Source organism: Microtus pennsylvanicus, chromosome 3, assembly GCF_037038515.1.
Source record: "Microtus pennsylvanicus isolate mMicPen1 chromosome 3, mMicPen1.hap1, whole genome shotgun sequence".
Classification (NCBI taxonomy): domain Eukaryota; kingdom Metazoa; phylum Chordata; class Mammalia; order Rodentia; family Cricetidae; genus Microtus; species Microtus pennsylvanicus.
Genome location: NC_134581.1, coordinates 99,564,336 through 99,586,459, shown reverse-complemented (window position 1 = coordinate 99,586,459; position 22,124 = coordinate 99,564,336). Strand labels below are relative to the sequence as shown.

The 22,124-nt window shown below is 43.8% G+C and overlaps 1 protein-coding gene across 2 annotated transcripts in view; it reads left to right on the top strand.

The window, feature by feature from the left end:
• LOC142846350 (uncharacterized) overlaps window positions 1–21,841 on the top strand; it is a 34,155-nt gene extending 12,314 nt beyond the window's left edge. Inside the window, exons 5-7 of one of the 2 annotated variants that reach the window (XM_075966754.1) lie at window positions 168–250; window positions 1,897–3,246; window positions 20,858–21,841. In XM_075966754.1, coding sequence (XP_075822869.1) covers window positions 168–250; window positions 1,897–3,207 — 1,394 coding nt within the window. In that variant the 3' untranslated portion in view covers window positions 3,208–3,246; window positions 20,858–21,841. Of the gene's footprint in view, window positions 1–167; window positions 251–1,896; window positions 4,931–20,857 lie in introns of those variants that run through there. The other variant, XM_075966753.1, reaches the window with a different exon arrangement.
• Window positions 21,842–22,124: the final 283 nt, after the last annotated feature.

The following is a 22,124-nucleotide window of genomic DNA, read 5'->3' as shown; positions in this document are numbered from 1 at the left end:
GTCAATTTATTGACCTGGTCAAAATGATCACACTTTTCTTTTTTCTTAGCCAGGTTCAGTAGAAACATTCAAAAAAGCCCTATGTCATTTAACTTTGTAACTGTTTGTTTGTTTATTTATTTATTTATATGGCTAACTCTTCATTTTGTTTTTCTGTTTATTTCCAGAATGGGAAATGCCACTTGGCACCAAAGAGTCAACACTGCGTCAGGAGTTTTTGAGGGGACAGACTCCCGGTGGAATACAAACAGTAAGACTGACTAAAGATATTTGTTATTTCCCTCATTCCTAGGCACTTGTGAATTCCCTTGTAGAAAGCCAAATAGCACGCACCCAGGAGAGAGCAGCAGTGTATCTAAGAAGTATGTTGAATATAATGAATTTTTGGGTGACCCAAACTGATCATAAAACCTATTCTTTTAAAAACAAACAAACAAACAAACCTATTCTTTAAGAGACCCCTCTGACCAAGATGGCTCAGTGGGTAAAGTCTGACAACGTGAGCTTGATCCACAGTACCCGCATGGTAGGAGGAGAGAGGGGGCTCTCCCAGGTGTCCTCTTACCTCTTCATGCACACTGCCATATGTATGCATTCTCCCCTCCAAAGTAAATACATTCCATTGTTTATTTTATTTATTTAAAACAGGATCTCACATAGCCCTGGATGGCCTGGTGTTCACTCTCTAGATGATGAAGACCTAAAATTTCAACTCAGTGAAATCTGCATATGTCACCCAGCATGAGAGAGAGAGAGAGAGAGAGAGAGAGAGAGAGAGAGAGAGATCCCACAAGTACTTGGCCCCACATATGTAACTAGATACTAGCTTTTAAGGCAGTTTGTCTATATCTTAACAATTATTTTGAGCTTATATCAAATGGCAACGACTGTTGCATCTTTCATTTTGAAAGGAAGCAGAAATTCTAAAGATGCTATTAAAAAGTTGAACATACTTTATCATTCGTTCATAGCAACAGGAGAGAACAGTGTTGGTGATGTTAACCAGGAGAGTTCTTATTTACCACACTCAGGAAAGATTGGGAATTTTGTAGAAAATCAGCACAAATTTTAAAAATAAGAGAAGTGATATTCACCCTACTAAAAATAATGTCTTAGGGTCTAGGTCAAAACTTGGATTGATAGAGTCCTCCTAAGTACTGATTCCTGCACATATATTACTGATTTCTGAGGATCTTAAAATAATTTCATTAATATGCTCGGGCAAAATCAAGCATGGTGGTGCACACCTTTAATCTGAGTACTCGGGAGGCAGAGTCGGGTGGATCTCTGAGTTTGAGGCTAACCTGGTCTATTTAATAGAGAGGCACCTTATCAATTAAAAAAAAGAAGAAGAAAGGGCCAGGGGTCAGGTGTGGTGGCACATACCTTACCTTTAATTCCAGCATACAGAAGGCAAAGGCAAGTGGAGCTCTGTGAGTTTAAAGCCAGCCTTCTCTACATATTGAACTTCAGGCCAGCTGTGGCTACATAGTAAGAACCTGTCTCAAAAACAAAACTACCAAAATACTGAAGCATCTTTCCAAATTAAAACTGATGGTTCTAGGGAGCTGGAGAGATGGCTCAGTGGTTAAGAGCATTGCCTGCTCTTCCAAAGGTCCTGAGTTCAATTCCCAGCAAGCACATAGTGGCTCACAATCATCTGTAATGAAGTCTGGCGCTCTCTTCTGGCCGGCAGACATACACACAGACAGAATATGGTATAAATAAATAAATATATATATATATTTTTTTTAAACTGATGGTTCTAGACTTTAGGATAAGAGTCTAGCATATAGTCAAAATGGCAAAAATCATCATCTTTCTGCCTTCACTTAAGTAGAGTCCTTCAGTGAGTCTGGAAAATTCTCTAACGATAAGTCATCCCTTTATCAACAGGTCAGAAGCCACAGTGCACGAGAACTCTGTTACTATGTACAGTGTGGAGAAATCTTCAGTGAGCATTCATATTTCAAGACACAAGTGAAAACTCACAGCACTTGCAACACTGGACATCTTACTCACTCGGGTCAGGACGCCTCTGTTCAAATGCACACCATAAAAACGTATCCCTGTAAGATCTGTGGAAGAGCCTTTGGACGTTCTTCAAATCTTAATAGACACTTACGAAGTCACACTGGAGAAAAACCCTATGAATGTAAGGAATGTGGGAAAGCCTTCACTACCTACTCAAGGCTAGTGGAACATTTTAGAACTCATACTGGAGAGAAACCATATAAATGCAAGGATTGTGGGAAAGCCTTTGCTAAGCGCTCAGGCCTTATAACACATATATCAACTCATGCTTCAGAAAAACCCTTTGCGTGTAAAGAGTGTGGGAAGGCCTTTGCTTCCTCCCCGCGCCTTAGTCAACATGTAAGAATTCACAGTGGAGAGAGACCTTACATATGTAAGGAGTGTGGAAGAGCCTTCCTGACTTCCTCGTACCTACGGAACCACATAGGAAGAACTCACAGTGGAGAGAGGCCCTATATATGTGGGGAATGTGGGAAAGCCTTCCATTCTTACTCCAATCTCCGTAGACATGTGAGAACTCACAGTGGAGAGAGACCCTATATATGCAAGGAGTGTGGAAAAGCCTTCCTCAATTCCTCATACCTACATAACCATATAAGAAAAACTCACAGTGGAGAGATGCCTCATATATGTGGGGAATGTGGGAAAGTCTTCCATGCTTCCTCATACCTGCGTAGGCACTTGAGAACGCACAGTGGAGAGAGACCCTGCATATGTAAGGAGTGTGGGAAAGCCTTCCTCAACTCCTCGTACTTACGCAAACATCTAACCATTCATACTGGAGACAAGCCCTACGAGTGTAAAGAATGTGGGAAAGCCTACCGTAGGTACAATCTACTGCATGACCATTTAAAAACCCACACGGTGGAAAAACCATTTGAATGTGATGTATGTGGGAAGTCCTTTCAGTATTTTTCGTACCTTACTAAACACATTCGTATTCACACCGGAACAAAACCCTATAAGTGTAAGTATTGTGGCAAAGATTTCACTACTTCCTCAAGCCGAACTGAACATATCCGAACTCACACTGGGGAGAGGCCCTATGAGTGTACGGAGTGTGAGAAAACCTTCACTTCATCCTCCAATCTCATTCACCATGGAAAAATCCACACTAGAGAGAAACCTTTCGCCGAGAACGTAGGAAAGGCTACAGCAGATTTTACCTACTAACCGAACACTAGTACCTCATGGTGAATAGAATCACTTCAGGTAGGAAAAATGTCAAATATCCTTAGTCCCTTGTATCTTGATTTCATCAGACTGGAACTTACATTATTAAACCAGTGTGGAACAGCCCCAATTGCTTTGGAAACATAAAGGAACCCATACTCAAGATGCCCCATGAATTAAGGAAAGAAATACTAAAGCCGACATTATTTCCTAGGACCTTATTAAACATGTGAGACTTTGCAGTAAAGGGAAATACACTGATATAAGACATACAGAAGGCTGTAGTCCTGCTAAGTACTTTTAATTCATTAGTTCCAGCAGTTGAGAAAACTTTTTGAAAGTAAAGAATGTTAGAAAGTCACATAAACTTAATCCTCAGTGTTTAGTAAAAATCATAATTCATACCCAAGAGAAGTCAGCTATCTGGAAATTCTGTCTGTGTGCCCTGAAATGTGGTATTGCTGGCAGCAGTAAGGCCTGTTGGATGTTGCTGTTTATTTTGAACTTTCGATGTCTGTCCTGATAGCCCTAGAGTGATATGTTTTCTTTCCTCTAAGCAACGCCGTTTCATCTTGGTTGTTACAACTTCTGGGTAGCAAGCTGGTGATAATGAAGACTTGTGGAATATAAACATTGTTTTAGTGTAGATTCTCTAGTTGGCTTATACTATTAAACATGCTAGCCTATAATAACTTCCAGCAACTCCATTTCATAATACAGTTCTCATGGTCTTTAGAATGTCCTTGTTCTTTCACAACTTTTAGGTAAAAGGTGATATAAATAAATAGCTAAGCAAACAGACTAGCAAAGCCTTTTACCCGAAACACATTAGGCTGTGAATCTATAGATGGCTTAGTCTTCAGTGAGGCCAGAGCCCTCTTGACCTCGCACATCTCACATTGAACACTGCAGCCCTGGGGACCAAGCCATCGGTATGTGAATTTCAGATATAAATCATAATACAATCCCTCCCAGGTTCTGGTAAGTCCTCAAGATTACAAATAGCTCAAGTGCTTGGGAGCATGTATTTTATAGTCATGTTAAATTCGTGGTGGTTTTCTGTGTGCGTGTGTGTAGTGGGAATGAAATAGGCGTACGTGTCACAGTGCACACATGGAGATCAGAAGACAAGTTTGCAGGAATCTGCTCAATTCTTCCACCATGTGGGTCCCAGGGATAGAACTCAGGCTGTCAGGCACGGCTTGGCAAGCACCTTTCCTCACTGAGCCATCGCATCAGCCCACAGTTTTCATATTCAAAGTAATCAGAGGCTGAAGAGGTAGCTGTGTGGTTCAGAATACTTGCTGCTAGTCCAGAAGACCAGAGTTCTGTTCCCAACACTCACACTGAGATGTTCACAACTGCCTGTAACTGGAGCCCCAGGGGATCAGGCTCCCTCTTCTGGTCCCTGGATACTCATGTGCAAGTACACATACAGACACATGAATAATGAAGTCTTTGTAAAAAGAAAATCAGTCTAGAGTCCTGAACCCTATTCTTCTCTGGGAACACACCCAACCTATATGTCCCATATCCTAAATCAGTCTAGATCAAAGAAAGCCGAAGAGAAATGAGACATCATTTATATTCTTATTCATTAGATTTATTCAAAATGATTGATCTTAAAAAGTTTTTTTTACACCTGTCAGAATGGCTAAAATAAAAAACACCAATGATAGCCTTTGCTGGAGAGGATGTGGAGAAAGGGGTACACTCACCCATTGCTGGTGGGAATGCAAACTTGTGCAACCACTCTGGAAAGCAGTGTTTCGGTTTCTCAGGAAATTCGGGATCAACCTGCCCCTAGATCCAGCAATACCACTCTTGGGAATATACCCAAGAGAGGCCCTATCATACAAAAAGTTTTTTTGCCAGCCATACTTTTCCTTCTTGGCGGAAATTTCAGTAATATTGTGGCTAATACTTTTTTGCTTGCTTACATCCTCGCCTCCTTCACTCTGTTTTTGCCTCTGTAGGTCTGGATGGTGTGTCATTCTGCGCCCTTGCTCAGTACAATGCATAAGAAACTTCAGTTAATCAGGCACCAGTATGGCTTCCCATAGATGCTCATAGCAATCATCTCTTCATAGTTGATGTTTTCTGTATTGTTTGGTGTGCTTTGGGCAGTGACTCGGGTATAGCTGCCATTCTACTGCATTGTTGTTGTTGTTTTGGTTTGTTTTTCAAGACAGGTTTCACTGTGTAGCTCTGGCTGTGCTGGAACTCGCTTTGTAGACCAGGCTGACCAAGAACTCACAGAGATCTGCCTGCCTCTGCCTCCCGAGTGCTGGGATTAAAGGCGTGCGCCACCACCGCCCAGCATTGTACATTTTTATTTTGTAGAAGGCAACACTTTCATGGTTTATAGCAGAAGACAACTTGCAGTAGGAGTTAGTTCTACCATATGCATTCCAGGGATGCAGCTCAGATTGTTGTCATGCTAAGCAGCACATGGCCCTTCTTGCTGAGCCATCTTGGTGTCCCCTTTATGTTTTTGATTTATTTTAAGACTTAGACATCTTAAATTACTTCATAATTGTAGGGTTTTGTTTTGTTTTCTGTTTGGTTGTTTTGTTGTTGTTGTTGTTGTTTGGTTTTCTTTCTTGTTATTGGCAGTCAGTCCACGACTGAGCTATGTCCCCAGCTCCACATTTCCCCACACACCCTTTCTTTTTCTTTTTCTTTCTTTCTTTCTTTCTTTTATTTTATTTTTATGTTTTGTTTTTCGAGACAGGGTTTTGCTGTAGTTTTAGAGCCTTGTAGATCAGGCTGGCCTCAAACTCACAGAGATTCTCCTGCCTCTGCCTCCCGAATGCTGGGATTAAAGGCGTCGGCGTCGTGTGCCACCACCGCCCGGCCACACACACCCTTCCTGATAATATGGTCTTGCTCTGTAGTCCATCCAGACTGTCCTGGAACTCGTTTTGTCTGCCGTCAGCCTCCAATGTGCAAGGAGTAAACCACTTCATTTAAAATTTTGGAGGTGCAGTGGGGGGTGTTGTAGGAGTTTCCATCTTAGAGGTTTTTATTCTTGTGTTCATATCTTTTTTTCCTATTTTCTAATTAAAAATAAATATTTTGGGGGGCTAGAGAGATGGCTCAGAGGTTAAGAACACTGGCTGTTCTCCCAGAGGTCCTGAATTCAATTCCCAGCAACCACATGGTGGTTCACAACCATCTGTAATGAGATCTGGTGTCCTCTTCTGGCCTGCAGCATACATGCAGACAGAATACTGTATACATAATCAATAAATCTTCTAAAAAATAGATATTTTCATACATTATATTCTAAATAAGGTTTTCCTCCCCCAACTCCTCCAAGATCCTCCCCTCCTTCCCTCTCACTCAGATAGAGGTAGTGGCACTTGCCTTTAATCTCAGTACTCAGGATCTCTGTGAGTTTGAGACCAGCCTGGTCTACATAACGAGTTTCAGGACAGCCAAAGTTACATATTGGGAACCTGTCTCAAACTAAACAACCCCTCCAAAGGCACTAAGAAGTAACAGTAAAATAAGATATAAGCAAACAAACATACAGAAGAAAAGGACCTAAAGAAAGGCACAAGAAACAGATGCAGAGCGGCACATCCATACACATAGAAAGCCATAAAAACACAAAGTTGGAAACCAGTATATATGCAGAAAGCTTTAAAATGGGACAAACCCAATAGTACCATTGGGTTTTGTGTTGGCCATCTACTGCTGGGCATGGAGCCTGCCCTTAAGAGTGATTTGTTTGCCCAGTGGGACTCCATTGGAGAGAACTATTTTTGGAAACAGCTTCTGTGTTAGAGATGGGGGCTTGTGTCCACTTAGCCTTTCACCACTGGGACAGATGCGGTCTGGTTTAGACCTATGCAGGCCCTGTGCATGCTGCCACAGTTTCTGGTTTATGTGTGTGTCAGTCCTGCTGTGTTTAGAAGGCCTTGATTCCTTAGTGTTCTTCAGTCCCCCAGGGGAGGTATTTGATGGAGACATTCCATTTAGGACTGAGTATTCCAGGGTCTCTCCCTCTCTGCACATTCTCCAGTTGTGGGTCTCTGTGTTTGCTTCCATCTGCTGTGTGATCTCTGATGATGGCTGAGCAAGACACTGATCTTTACATATGGCAGAATGTTGCTAGGAGTCGTTTTATTGCTACATTCCTTTTGTAGAACAGTAGAATTTGGTCTTCATGCAAGTCCATGGTCTATCTAATCTCAAGTTCTTGGCCACCTGAGCAGTGTTGGGGATGGATTCCATCTCATGGAGGAGGCCTTCAATCTAGTCAGATATTGGTTGATTAGTTCCACAAGCTTTGTCTGCTAATATACCAGTGTACATTGCCAAAGGTCACCATTGTAGACTCAAGTGTTTGTAGCTGGGTTGGTGGTTACCTTTCTGCTTTGGTAGGATGCAGAGTTATCTTCCAGTACCAGGAAACTAGTCAGTAGGAATGAGGGCTCTAAGTAGGCACCAGCTCAACTTAACTATGTTCGATGAGTTATATAGATGTTTTCAGCAACAAAGCTGAAACCATCTGTTTCTCGAGAGCAAACAATAGCTTTGGCAATAGTCTGGGTTGTTTTGGGGTTTCCATGAAGCCATTGGCAACAACTTGGTTAGATGTTACCCATTCTCAGAGCTTGAAGTTTCATTTCGTGACAAGAGATTTCGAGTTACAACTTTGTCTCCCCAGTTATTTGGTGATTCCACTCATGTATATGAAGATAAGATGTGTGTGTGTGTGTGTGTGTGTGTATGTGTGTGTGTGTACACAGAGAGAGATGTGAAGATAAGATAAGGAGTTTCTACTGTATTAGTTTTCTATATGACCTCTCAAATTGCCATTAGTTTTAGCTGTCTGTTTAGTTTGGGTTTCTTTTTTTTTTTTTTTTCGAGACAGGGTTTCTCCGTAGCTTTTTGGTTCCTGTACTGGAACTAGCTCTTGTAGACCAGGCTGGCCTCGAACTCACAGAGATCCGCCTGCCTCTGCCTCCCGAGTGCTGGGATCAAAGGCATGCGCCACCACCGCCCGGCTTGTTTGGATTTCTTTAGCTGTGAAGAGACACTCACACCATGGCAACTCTTATAAAGGAAAACAGTTCATTGGGTGGCTTACAGTTCAGAGGTTCAGGTCATTATCATCATGGTTGGATATGGCAGTGTGCAGCTAGATAAGACACAGTGTTGGAGAAGGAACTGAGAAGTCTATATCTTTGATCCACAGGCAACAGGAAGTGAACTGTCTCACTGGGCATGGCTTGAGCATATATGAGACCTCAAAGCCCGCCTCCACAGTGACACACTTCCTCTAATAAGGCCATATCTACTCCAATAAGTCACACCTTCGAGCTGTGCCACTCCCTTTCGGGGCCATCTCTTTCAAAACACCAGTCTCTCCCCATATTCCCCCCTTTACCCTGTTCTTCCCTTTTTCTCCCTGTTTGATCTCCCCGTTCCAGTTGCCTCCTTCCATCTATAACTATCCTATTTTCCTTCCCATAGAGACCCATGCGTTGTCCCCCTCATTAGTCCCTTCCTTCATACTTAACCTCTCTGGGTCTTCGGATTGTAGCTTGGTTTATTTAACAGGCAATGTCCATACATAAGATAACACATACCTTATTTATCTTTCTGGGGGTGGGTTACTTCAGGACGATCTATTCACCTGCCAATTTCATGATTTCATGTTTATTTTTTATTGTTGTTTTATTTTTAGTAGCTGAGTAATATTTCATTGTGTAAGTGTTCCATATTTTCTTTATCACAGTCTTCAGTCGAGGACCATCTAAGTTGTTTCTAATTTCTGGTGATTATGAATAGGGCAGCAGTGAACATGGATGAGCAAGTGTCTCTGTAGAAGGGTGTAGATACAGTCTTTTGAGATATGTCCAAGAGTGCTATAGCTGGATCTTGAGGTCCTTCTATTCCCAGCTCTTGGGGAACTGCCACACTGATTTCCATGAGGCAGTACAAGTTTGCATATGATAGTATCTTAAGGGTTTCTTAATTTGGGTATCCCAGATTTTTCCAACTATTTCTGTGATTTCAGAAGTTTTCTTGATAACTTTAAATGTGTCCTATTGCAATGTCTTTTATACATTGTTTTAAAAGAGTTTGAGGGTTTTTTTTTGAGGCAGTCTCTTATTTGAGAGGGTACCCCAGAATGTTCTCAAACTCACTATGGAGCTCAGGATGACACTGAAATTGTAATCTTCCTGATTCTACTTTCATTTTTTAAAAGATTTTTTTAAGTTCTTTTTTTGGGGGGTGGGGCAGGCATAATGGTGCACATCTTTAATCACTGTACTTGGGAGGCAAAAGCAGGTAGATCTCTGGTGAGTTCAAGGCTAGCCTAGTACAGACAAAGTTACATAGTGAAACTCTGTCTTAAAAAATGAAACAACAGGGGGCTGGAGAGATGGCTCAGAGGTTAAGAGCATTGACTGTTCTTCCAGAGGTCCTGAGTTCAATTCCCAGCAACCACATGGTGGCTCACAACCATCTGTAATGAGATCTGGCTCCCTCCTCTGGCATGCGGGCATACATCGAGGCAGAATGTTGTATACATAATAAATAAATCTTTAAAAAAAATGAAACAACAGGTACTAGAGAAAGGGCTCAGTGGTTAAGATCACTGACTGTTCTTCCACAGGACCTGGGTTCAGTTCCCAGCACCCACATGGAAGCTTACAACTGTCTATAACTCCAGGATCCAACACCCTCACACAGACATACATACAAGCAAATTCCAATAAAATAAAATAATAAATTTTAATTTTTAAAAGTATGTATATGTGTGCCATCTGTGTATGGGTGGGTACAGAGGCCTGAGGTGTTAGACCACACGGAGCTGGTGTCACAGGCAATTCTGAACTGCAGAGGCCTGAGGTGTCAGACCCCACGGAGCTGGTGTCACAGGCAATTCTGAACTGCAGAGGCCTGAGGTGTTAGACCCCACGGAGCTGGTGTCACAGGCAGTTCTGAACTGCAGAGGCCTGAGGTGTCAGACCCCACGGAGCTGGTGTCACAGGCAGTTCTGAACTGCCCAGTAAGGGTGCTGAGAACAGAACTTGGGTCCTTTGCAGGAGCGGTGCATGCTTTTAACTGCTGGACCATCTCTCTAGCTCCTGCCTTCTCTTTCTAAATGCTGGGATTACAGGGTCTACCCACACACTTGTGTGCATTGTAGTTTCAGTTTTGTATACTTAGTCTACTGCTGACAGAATTTATGTCTAATCTTCTTTTTCTCCCTATAGGCATAAAATAGAGTACTTCCATTTAGACAAAAGCATTGAAGGGGATGTTTGGGTTTTTTTGTTGTTGTTATCTTGTTTGTTTGTTTGTTTTTGCTTTTAGAGACAGAGTTTCTCTGTGTAACCCTGGATGTCCTGGAACTCACTCTGTAGACCAACCTGGTCTCAAACTCAGAGATCCGCTTGCTTCTGCCTCCCAAGTGCTGGGATTAAAGGCATGTGCCACCATAACCCTGCTGAACGGGGATGTTTTAATGCCCAGTGAGAAAGACATGCCTTCCCCCTGTCATTTACATGTTCCTGACCTTTAGGTAGTTTTTAGCCATGAGACACACTGGACCCTTAGAACACCACTTTTCATACAGTCCAGCCTCAAGGATGGATACAGATGGTACCAAAGAGGCATTTTGTAGAAAGAATGGAAGTTGGGAGGTGATCGGATGGGTAAGATTGCGTTTCTGCAAGCATAAGCACCTGAGCTTGGATCTCAGCACATGCATCAAATGCTGAGTGTGGCTGTGCACACCGTTCACCCCAGCACTGGAGATGGAGTAGGTGATCTTTCAATTCAGGGAGGAAACCCTGTCTCCAGGGACTAATGGCGCAGGGTGATTAAAGAGCTCATCACACTTGTCCTGCTTTGGTCTCAACATGTGCATATATACATACACACTCATGTCAGCTGCACAGCACACGAAGATAAAATGTGTACAATTATTATATAAAACAGTGAGTTTTAGGCCAGCAAGATCGCTCAATAGGTAAAGGTGTTTGCCTTGAAGCCTGTTGACTAGCAGTCAATCTCTAAGACCTACATAGTGGAAAAATAGAACCAACAGCCTCCAGGAATCCCCTGACTTTCACATGTGCTTCCCCACCCTGGGGGGAAAAAAAGGTAACAATTGATAGGTTTCCCTGGGATATTTTCGTACATATACATCATGTGATTTGCTCATGTTTACTGTCATTTCCCTGTCTGGCCCTCCCATCTCCCATGCTACTGGTTCCTTTCTCCTTCCAAAATACTGCCTTTAAAAGGCTTTGAAATTAGAACCCACAGAATGTTCCTTAAACTTGCATCCTCCAGGATGGCCTAGTGGGTAAAGATGCTTGGACTGAGTTCAACTCTTGGACCCACATGATGGTGGAAGAGAACTGTCAGGGCAACGGTGCACCTGCCATCACCTCCCCCCAATAAATGTCATTTTAAAAATGAAGGAGACTTGCATGCTGCACCCAGTTTTGTGAATTGCCTGATGAAACAAGTACTTATAGTCCTCGTAGGATTTAAGCAGCCAGAATGAGTCCAGTATGGTGGTGGGTGCCTGTAATCTCAGCAGTCAAGTGGATGAGGCAGGATGGTTACAACTTTCTGGCTGGCCTGAACTAGATCATGAAACTCTCTTTCCACGAGGGGAAAAGGGTCTTAATGAACTTAAAACATGAATCAGAAGAAAAGTAAGCCCAAATACAATGATGAAATTGTGGAACCTAAGATCAATTTTTGTCCTTGTTTTTTTTTTTCAGAAAGCATCTACTATATAGCTTTGGCTGTCCTCAACCTCAGTGCCATGGAGGATGAGCTTCTGATCCTCCTCTAGCTTCTTCCAGAGTTTCAGTCATGCTAGGCAAGCACCCTCTCAATGTGCTACACCCCCAACCCTAAGTGTGCATGCTTTTATTTATTTGAGGAGGGGGGCTCAGTCTTACTGTTTGCTAAGCTGCCCTGGAACTCCTGAGCTAACCTGATCTATCAGTTTCTTGATTATTTGGAATATGTATGCACATCGACATTTAATCTCTGAAAAGGAGTTCAGGGCTCTGCATCATGCCATACCTATAATACTATAAGGCCTAGAATAAAATATAAAGCTGAGGCAGGACAGTCACAAGTTCCAGATCAGCCTATGCTACATAGTGAGACGCAAAAACAAGGATTCATTGGGACATTGTAAACAAAATAATAATAGGCCATTGTCTCACACCTGTAATCCCAGGCCTCAGAATGTGAGAGAAGAAGAGGCAGCAGTTCAGGGCCTTTTTAAATTTCTATTTATTTATCTATTTGGCTCTATAGAGAGGTTAGTGCCAACCTGACAGACATGAGACCCTATCAAAAGAAAGAAAGGGGTGGCCTGGCAGTGGTGGCACACGCCTTTAATCCCAGGACTCAGGAAGCAGAGGCAGGCGGATCTATTTGTGTTCAAGGTCAGCCTGGTCTACAGAGTGAGTTCCAGGACAGCCAAGGCTACAGAGAAACACTACCTCAAAAGATTGAAAAAGAAAGAAAAAGAAGAAAAGGGGTAAAGGGGTAAAATGCAATAGGCTGTAATCCTATAGAAAAAGTAGCAGTTACAAGGATGGGGTCCACATCCCTTGTGGCCGCCAAGGACAAGGATTCTACATGTATCTCCATCCAGCAAACATACTATGTCTGCTGAGACAGGCAGAGTGTTGTGGCCTAAGTGGGGTTGCTATGCAGATTTATTCAAGTGTGTCTGATGACACACTTAAATAACTATTCATAATATTTCTGCTCCCCACAGTCACAAAGCCACTGACGCGAGCAAGAGAGTCCTGAGGTGAACTGTCGGCCTCCTCATGATCTCGCCCTTCTTAGAGACGTACTAAAACACAACTCGGACCTAGAAACTTTTTTATATTCCACCCTCTAAATTCAATAGAGTGGACTGTGGCAGAGAACAAATAGCTATGTCAAATTTTGTAATTCTACACTTTATTTAGTTGATATAGAAAATACTGAGAATCCAACTTTAAGAGATATGGAAAAAGGATATAAGAAAGGTTTAAAAGATCATTGAGTCTGCTAGAGTTTCAGTTAGAAGTGAGAGGCTTTAAAAAATCAAAATGTTTCTTAAGAAAAATGGATACTAAAAACTACCTGACCTAGCCGTGTGGTGGTGGCACTCAGGAGGCAGAGGCAGGTGGATCTCTGAGTTCAAGGTCAGCCTGGCCTACAAGAGCTAGTTCCGGGACAAACTCCAAAGCTACAGAGAAACCCTGTCTCAAAAACAAACAAACTAAAAAACAACAACAACAATAAAAACCACCTGACCAAGTGTGGTGTCGCACACGTTCACTTCCTGCTCTGGAGACTCCAGCCTGGTCTCCATAGTCAAGTTCCAGGCCAGCCGGGGCTGCACAATGAGACCTCAAAAACAAAACAAACTCTTTTCTATGTTTTGAAGGTAAGAGCTTTTAGAGAATCAAGATGCAATACAAGGTCATAAAACAAGCAATAGGAAAAGCTTCCAGGGCAAGTGAAATGGATCAGCAGCGAAAGGAGCTTGCCACCAAACCTGCCTGCCTAAGGCACTTACAGGGTGGAAGAGCAAACCAGCTCCTCAAGTTGTCCTCTGATCCAGAGCAACACACACACACACACATGAACTTAAAACAAATTAATGAAAAACTAGAAAACAGCCATAACTACATGCATATTAAGGAGGACTTTAAAGAGTTACTATAAAGCTTCACTATGTTGTGTCCACGGTGCTAATTACGTGGACAGCTTTTGTAATAAGTTTCACATTGTTCAGCTATAACTGTTGTCTTGGAAACGGAGCTCCTTCCCTCTGCAGGTTCAGTTTAACATTACATTTGACATTTACACTTTTAAATTTATGTATATGGGTGTTTTGCTTGCATGTATATCTGTGTGCCATGTGTATGACTGGTGCCCGTGGAGGCTGGAAGTGGGTGTTGGAACCCTTGGAACTGCAGTTACAGGTGTTGGTAAGCCACATGTAGGTGCTGGAAATCACACTTGAGGGTGTCCTTTGAAAGAGTAGGCAATGCTCCTGACCACTGAGCAAGCGCTTCAGTGCCTACATTTGACCTTTTCTGTAGCATTTGATACGTACCATGATAACGATAGATTGAAATCTTCCCTCAAATCTAAACATCATGAACTGATCATAGCTCATAAGGTGGACAGGAGGGCTAGGAGATAGCTCAGGGGATAACGCGCTTCCCCACAGGTATGAGGAACAGAGTTTGAATCCCCAGAACCCAAGTGATTGATGTGTGGGTGTGGCACCCCTATGTAATTTCAGCACCCGGAAGGCGGGATCTCCAAAGCAGTTTGCCTAAGATGACCAGCTGAGAACCCTGCCTCCGTGAATAAAGTGGAGAGCAATTGAAAAAGACTCTTCATGTCGACCTCAGGCCTCCACACGCACATTCAAATACACATGCGCCAGACACGCATGCGGAAGTGAGTGGCAGGCACTGCCAACTCCTGTTTCGTTCAGCAGAAGACCCAGACTTCCTGGGATTCCAAAGAATGGGAGTACACTGACCTCGGCTACCTTCAAAACGCATTTTTAAAATTTTCAGAACATGTCAAACAGTTTCACAGTTAAACAATATGGTCCGTTTTGGAGGTAAAATACATTGTGAAATTCGAAAGGCAGATATGTAAATGAGCCTACTGGGGCCTGGCTGTGTTGAGCCTAGGGGGGTCAGGGGAGCCTCGTTTGGAGCCGTTTTGTTAGGAATATTTTCAGATAGAACACACCCCAGAGTTCATTCTGTTCACTCCAGCTTCATTCTGTAGCAAACATTTTGGGCTTTAGTTTTGTTGTAGTTTTTATTTTGATCTTTTTTTTTGAGACAGCGTCTTACTATTACTATGTAGCTCTGGCTGGCCAGGAACTCCAGGCTGGCCTTGGACTCAAAGATCCTCCGCTTGCCTTTGCCTCCTGAGGGCTGGAATTAGTTGTGTGCGGCCACACATGACTGTGGTAAGTTGCACAAAGATACACTCAAAGCTGGACACACTACACAAGCCTAGAGTCCAAACCACAGTGGAGGCAGAAATATTACTTTAGCGCAGGAGTTCAAGCCGGCATGGGCAACATGGTGAGATCCCATCTCAAAAAAAAAAAATCAATCCACTCTGAAATCTCCTTTTGCATGGCCACACATTGATCCTTTAATATTCTATTGTCTGATTGGCTACAGTATCCCTGATAGCCAAAGCATCTTTCTCCAAACACAGGCTGGGCATGGTGGCACATGCCTTAAATTCCAGCATTTAGAAGGCAGAGGCTAGCAGATCTCTGTGAGTTCCAAGCCATCCAGGGATACCTTAAAAAGGAAGAAAAGAAGGAAGGAAAGGAAGAAGAAATAAAAGAAAGACAAACAGGAGGTGTGTCTGGGTGGATTAGCCCCTTAATCTTAGCGCTCAGGGGGACAAGAGTTTGGGGCAAGTGCAATCTACATAGTAAGACTTGAAGATATAAAATCTAGAAGTAGCTTAGTAGCAGAAGTGGTAGAGGCCTCTAGCATCCACAAGGCCTTGGCTCTGGTCTCCAGCACTGCCCCAAAAACCTACACAGGAATAAACCTCTGAAGTACCTAGGATGTGAATGAGCACCCCCTCGACTTCATACCAGAACGAGTGCCTCTGCTTGGATCGTATGTGGTGTTTGTGTTTATGTTCTGATTCACAGTAACTTCTCCTGAATTTCCATTGAACAAACTAAATAAAAAGATAAATGGTGAAAGATTAAAAAGGATCCATAACATTTTTCACTGAGAACTACCTGACACGTGCACATACTCTTTTGTGTGTTTTCTTGAGACAGGGTCTCGCTATATATCCCTGGCTGTACTGGAACAAGCTCTGTAGACCAGGCTGGCCTCAGACTCACAGAGATCCACCTGCCTCCGCTGAACGTAACGAAAACACAGCCCATTACATTCTCGGGGGCACTGCTAAATGAGTGTACATGTAAGCTATTCCGTCCTCATGTTAGAAAGGAAGGTCATGTATGGGTGGGCTGGCAAAGGAAACTCAGTAGGTAACAGTGCTTGCCACTGAGCCTGACAGCCTGCACTCCATCCCTGGAACCACATAGTGAAAGGAGAGGACCATCTCCCTAAAGCTGTCTTCTGACCTATACGCGAGAACCATGGCTTGTATGCATGTACGCACAGATACACACACAACGTAAAGAAAAAGAAGTTATGCACATAGCCAGACCCTGCCTCCAAACCAAACAAAATGGGTTGGAGAGATAGTTAGTTCAGTGGGTAAAGCTCTTGTCATGCCAGTATGAAGAACTGAGTTCAGATGCCCGGAACCCATGTAAAGCCTGACTGGTGGCGTGAATCTCTATATTCCTATGGGGAGATGGGAGGGAGACACACAAGACTCAGGAAGCTCACAGACCAGATGTCTGGTGTATACAGCTGTGAACATCAAGACGACGGACACCCAAGGTTTTCCACAGACCTACACACACACACACACACACACACACACACAAATAATTTTTAAAGAATTCAAGTTGACAATCTAACTTCCTAAACTAGCAACTAGAGGGGTTAAACCCAAAGCACAGAACAAAACAAAGAACTCATGCCAACACACAGCAAGCGTCACAACAGAACGAGGAAGGAAGAAAATGATAAAGTGCACCAAAATGTCTGGGGCCTTTAGTTTTTGTTCTTTTAGTTTTGTTGTTGTTGCTCATTTTTTGTTGCTTTTTGTTTTTTGAGACAGTATTTCTCTGTCTCAGCGTTTCTCTAGCCCGAGCTGTCCTAGTACTGGCTTTATAGACCAGACTGGCCTTGAACTCTGAGATCCGCCTGCCTCTGCTTCCCTAGTGCTGGAATTAAAGGCATGTGCCACCATGTCCATTCATGTATTAACTTTTATTACATATTTATTTTGTTAGTGTGGGCATGTGCCATAGCACACATCTGGTGGTCTGGTCCCCCACTCCCGGGAGGTCACCATATTGATGCCGAACTTAGTGCGGACACCTGATCAGCATAGTGCACTACAGCCCAGAACTCCTGGACTCACGAGATCCTCCTGTCTCAGCCTCCCGAGTAGCCGGGCTCCGGACACATACTATGCAGAACAACTTGCGGGAGTCAATACTTTCTTTCTACCTGTGGGTTGCACGTATCTAACTCAGGTAGGTAAGTGTAACAGCAAGTGCCTTTACCACACTTGTCATCTGGCCAGCCCAGTGTTTATTTTGTTCTGAACACTGTCTTGGAGATGGATCAGCAGATTAGGGAGCCCGCTACCAACCCTGACAACCTGAGTTTAATCCCAAGGTCCCACATGGTAGGAGGAACCGACTCCAGCAAGTTGTCCTCAACCTCTGCATCTGCAGAGATTCACGTCACATGCACAAAGCAATGTAGTGGTGTGCACACCTTTAATCCCAGCACTCAGGAGGCAGAGGCAGGCAGAGCTCTGAATTGAAGGCCAGGCTTGCCTACAAAACCAGTTCCAGGCCAGCCAGGGTGACACAGTGAGACCCTGGCTCAAAGAAACAAAACCAGCCAATCAAAAAACAGTTAAGCCAGTTGGTGGTAACACACACCTTTAGTCTCTGAGTTCAAGGACTTTTTGGCACAGAGCTAGTTCCAGGATAGACAAGGCTACACAAACCCTGTCTCAAAAACAAACAAACAAACAAAAACCAATTGAATACTAATAAAACAAAAACAAAGGAGTATACTTCTAGCTGCATAAACACATTATATAATGTACAACATTTTTTGGCTTTTAAAATATTTCACAATACATACTATTGTATTATAGATATTTTTTCTTTTTATATAGATATTTTCATGCAACTATATAATGTACCTTTAATATGTTACCCCAATAAGTCTTCCCCTTCCCTTCCCTTTAGTCCCCTAGACAGTTTCACTTCTACCCCATGTCCTATATATATATAATTTTATGTGTCTATATAAAACCTAGGAACTACACATGAGAAAAAAACATTTGTCACTCTGAGACTATCTTAATTTGCTTTATAAGACTACCTTTGGAGCTGGAGAGATGGCTCAGAGGTTAAGAGCACTGGCTGTTCTTCCAGAGGTCCTGAGTTCACTTCCCAGCACCCACATGGTGGCTCACAACCATCTGTAATGAGATCTGGTGCCCTTTTCTGCCATGCAGGTGTACATGGAGGCAGAACACTGTATACATAATAAATAAGTAAATCTTTGAAAAAAAGACTACCTCTGGTTGCATTCATTTTTCTGTAAATGACATAACTTTTCCTTTAGAATGAATGTATAATATATACACTTTTGTGTGAGCATGTGAGTTCGAGCATGCAGTGTGCCACAGCATGCTGTGCAGCTGGAACCTGCAGCTCACCCTGCATGATCCAGGAAGCCCCATTCCTGCCTCTTTCTCTCCAAGCCCTGCCCACTCAGAATCTCCAACAAAGAAAAGGCACCAAAAAGCCCAGTTTCGAGTTCTTGGTGGCTACAAAAGCTCCTCCCCTGAAGTTGCCAGCAGCCCAAGTCCCCCTCTAAATTGTTCGGCTTTTGACCATACTTGGGCATAAACACAGCTTGCGACAGACACATCACCCCTCACCTACAACCTATATAAGATCCCTACTTTAGTTCAAGCATGTGGCCTCTCCAGCCTCCATCTCTGGGACTAAAGAACCTACCCAGGAGTTGCTTTGCTCAAAAAAAATTGTTATATTTTTTTCAATTTGGCTTGAGCTGGGCTACTGCTTTGGCAGAGAAACCTATTATCAGTGGACAGAAAACCCATTACACGTCTGTTGAAGTCAGAGGATAACTTACAGAAGTTACTCTCTCTTTCTACCATGTGAGCCCCACATATCAAACTCAAGTTGTTTGGCAGCAAGTGCCTTAACCCATTGATACATCCCCTGGCCATTCTTCTCTATTGCTGATAAAGATTCCATTTGTGGAACTGGAGAGCTGGCTGAGCAGTTAAAAAGTACTTGCCGAGACCCACATTGGAGCACCAGACAGAAATCTCAAGGTCCAAATCAGGAACAGGAGAGGGAGCATGAGCAAGGAACTCAGGACCACGAGGGGTGCACCCACACACTGAGACAATGGGGCTGTTCTATCGGGAACTCACCAAGGCCAGCTGGCCTGGGTCTGAAAAAGCCTGGGATAAAACCGGACTAGCTGAACATAGCAGACAATGAGGACTACTGAGAACTCAAGAACAATGGCAATGGGTTTTTGATCCTACTGCACGTACTGGCTTTGGGGGAGCCTAGGCAGTTTGGACGCTCACCTTACTAGACCTGGATGGAGGTGGGCGGTCCTTGGACTTCCCACAGGGCAGGGAACCCTGATTGCTCGAGCTGATGAGGGAGGGGGATTTGATTGCGGGAGGGGGAGGAAAATGGGAGGCGGTGGCGGGGAGGAGGCAGAAATTCTTAATAAATAAATAAATTAAAAAAATATAATACGAAATAAAAAAAATCACAAGAACAACAACAAAAAAAAAGTACTTGCTAATGTAAGACTTTAAGACAATCCTAAAGCCATTTTTGACAATTCTGAATCCTCTCAGCCTCTGTGCCATAGTGCTTCCCCTCCTCCCCTGGGAACCAAGGACCTAACAGCTACACTCGCACGTACTCAGTTCCTGAACAATTACCCATATACGTATGCTTTGGTTCGGTCCCCTGGGAAACGGGGTCAAAATGACCTCTTACCTCATCTGATCTGGCAACAGCTCTCCAGTCAATTATTGGTAATAGCCCTTTCGAATAAGCCAATCAAAATAGTTAAAAAAACAACCCCCCTTGCTTCTGTGGCCCCTTTAAAAAATAGACTGTACCCGCTATTCGAGGTCCCTCGGCTTCCCGAATGCTGGGGGACCCTGTCATGACAGAATTAATAAAATCCTCATGCTTTTGCATCGGCTGTGGTGTGTGAGATGGTCTCTGGGGGTGACTCCTCCTCGGTGTTTGGACGCTAGAGTCCAACATTTGGTTCCCTGACCGGGAATTGAGTCGTTCCCAGACACACTCTAGACCCAGTTGGAGGTATAAAAAAATGAGCTCATTTTTATGTCTGTCTGTTTGTGTATTGTGTTTCTGTTTCTGTGTAATTGTGAATCAGTAAATTTGAAGGAATATTGTACCTGCGCAGGGCTATTATTTGAAGGGGACCAGGCAGTGGGACAGACGTGTCCGGGAACACTCCCTGGCCCAGGCGTGGAGGACGCTTCACTGGCAATTTGTGAAACTAGGAGCGACCAGGTCATCTTAGTTTCTAGGGAGTGTGGCCCTTATCGCCCACTCCCTTCCAGGTTCATATCAGTTTGTTGCCACACACTTCTGATTTTGAGTCTATGTCTGTCTTTCTGTTCTTGTGTATTTTCAGTTCTACACCAGAGTGGTGGTGAGAGCACCAGCTTCTGGTTTTGAGTTTATGTCTGTCTCTTTGTATTTTTGTTTTTGTATGTCTGTTTGTCTTTGTTAAAATCCACCTGCAGGAATTCAGAACCTGGCACTGGCCCCCTGGCCATCATCAGTTTCCCTGATTCCGAAAGCAGCCCCACTGCTGGAGGAGGTGATGGCTGCCCCTCCCCAAGCCCTTTGTCTTCTCTCTTTCCTGTACAGGAGCAAAAGAAACCCAGAATCCAGGCACCTCTGGTTCTTCCTGATATCCAGCCGAGCATGACAGACTTCTCCCTCCTCCTCCTCCCCCGGAGGAAGCACTTCGTTCCTGAGGAGCCCCGCTGGTCTGGTGGGGGGGGGCCCTAGCCCTGAAAACTTCAGTACTCAATGTCTATGCTGGGACAGGGGAGGGATGTCCACTAGAGAGAGTGATCTCCCAATCATTTCCCCTTTGCTCAGTAGCAGGCCAATTACAATATTGCCTTTTTCTGCCTCTAACCCTTTCTTCTCTTATAACCCTTTCTTCTCTTGGGACTCTCAGGCCGTGACGGGGCTTATAGAATCTGTTCTGGTTATTCATCAGCCCACTTGGGATGATTGCCAGCAGCTCTTACAGGTGCTCCTAACCACAGAGGAAAAAAGAATGTCCCAGGAGCTGACAGCAGGTCAACCCAATCACTGGACAAGATAGAGGATGGGACTTCAATATTCCAGCTGGTAGGGAGCAGCTCCGTCTTTATTGCCAGAGTCCAGTTGGCAGGTCTAAAAAAAAAGAGGGGGGGTTGCAAAGCACCCCACTAATTTGCTAATTTGGCTAAGGTAAGAGCAATGTACAAAGGTCTGATAGTACTCCTACAGGATTTTTAGAAAGACTATTGGAGGGGTACAGGATGTAAACCCCTTTTGATCCCATGGCAGCAGATCGCCAAGCCAATGTAGTGATGTCTTTTATAGGCCAGTCAGCATCAGACAGCAAGTTGCAGAGAATGGAGGGACTGCAGAGATGCTCCCTCCAGGACTTAGTAAAGGAAAAAATTAGACAGACAGGGAGGCAACAGAAGACGACAGCTGCAGAGACTGCGCACCTCAGACGGAGCAGCCCCTGAGTGGCCGAATGCAGACTTCAGTGAGGAGTGGCCCTACAGGACTTTGGGCTTGAGACACTTCCCAAAGCAGCTGCTGAGCAGAAGCAGAAGCACAGCCGGCTACTGAAGCGATGCTCTGCCCACCTGAGAGGCCTACGCAGCAGCCACAGTGACAGTACTGAAATCCCCCCCCTTGCTTATGCTGTGTACCCAGGTGTCCGATTCTGGGTGTACGGGGGGGGGGGTTCCCCCTCGCTTTGTCTAAAGCATTTGACTATGGACACAAGGATGGCTGATTATTACTAAGTGTCCCACGCTTTTATTAGAAAAAGACCTGTTGGAGACTTTGACTTCCCCTACTGTTCTCCAGGGCTGATAAAAATTAGCAGGCTGCTCTCTGCCTT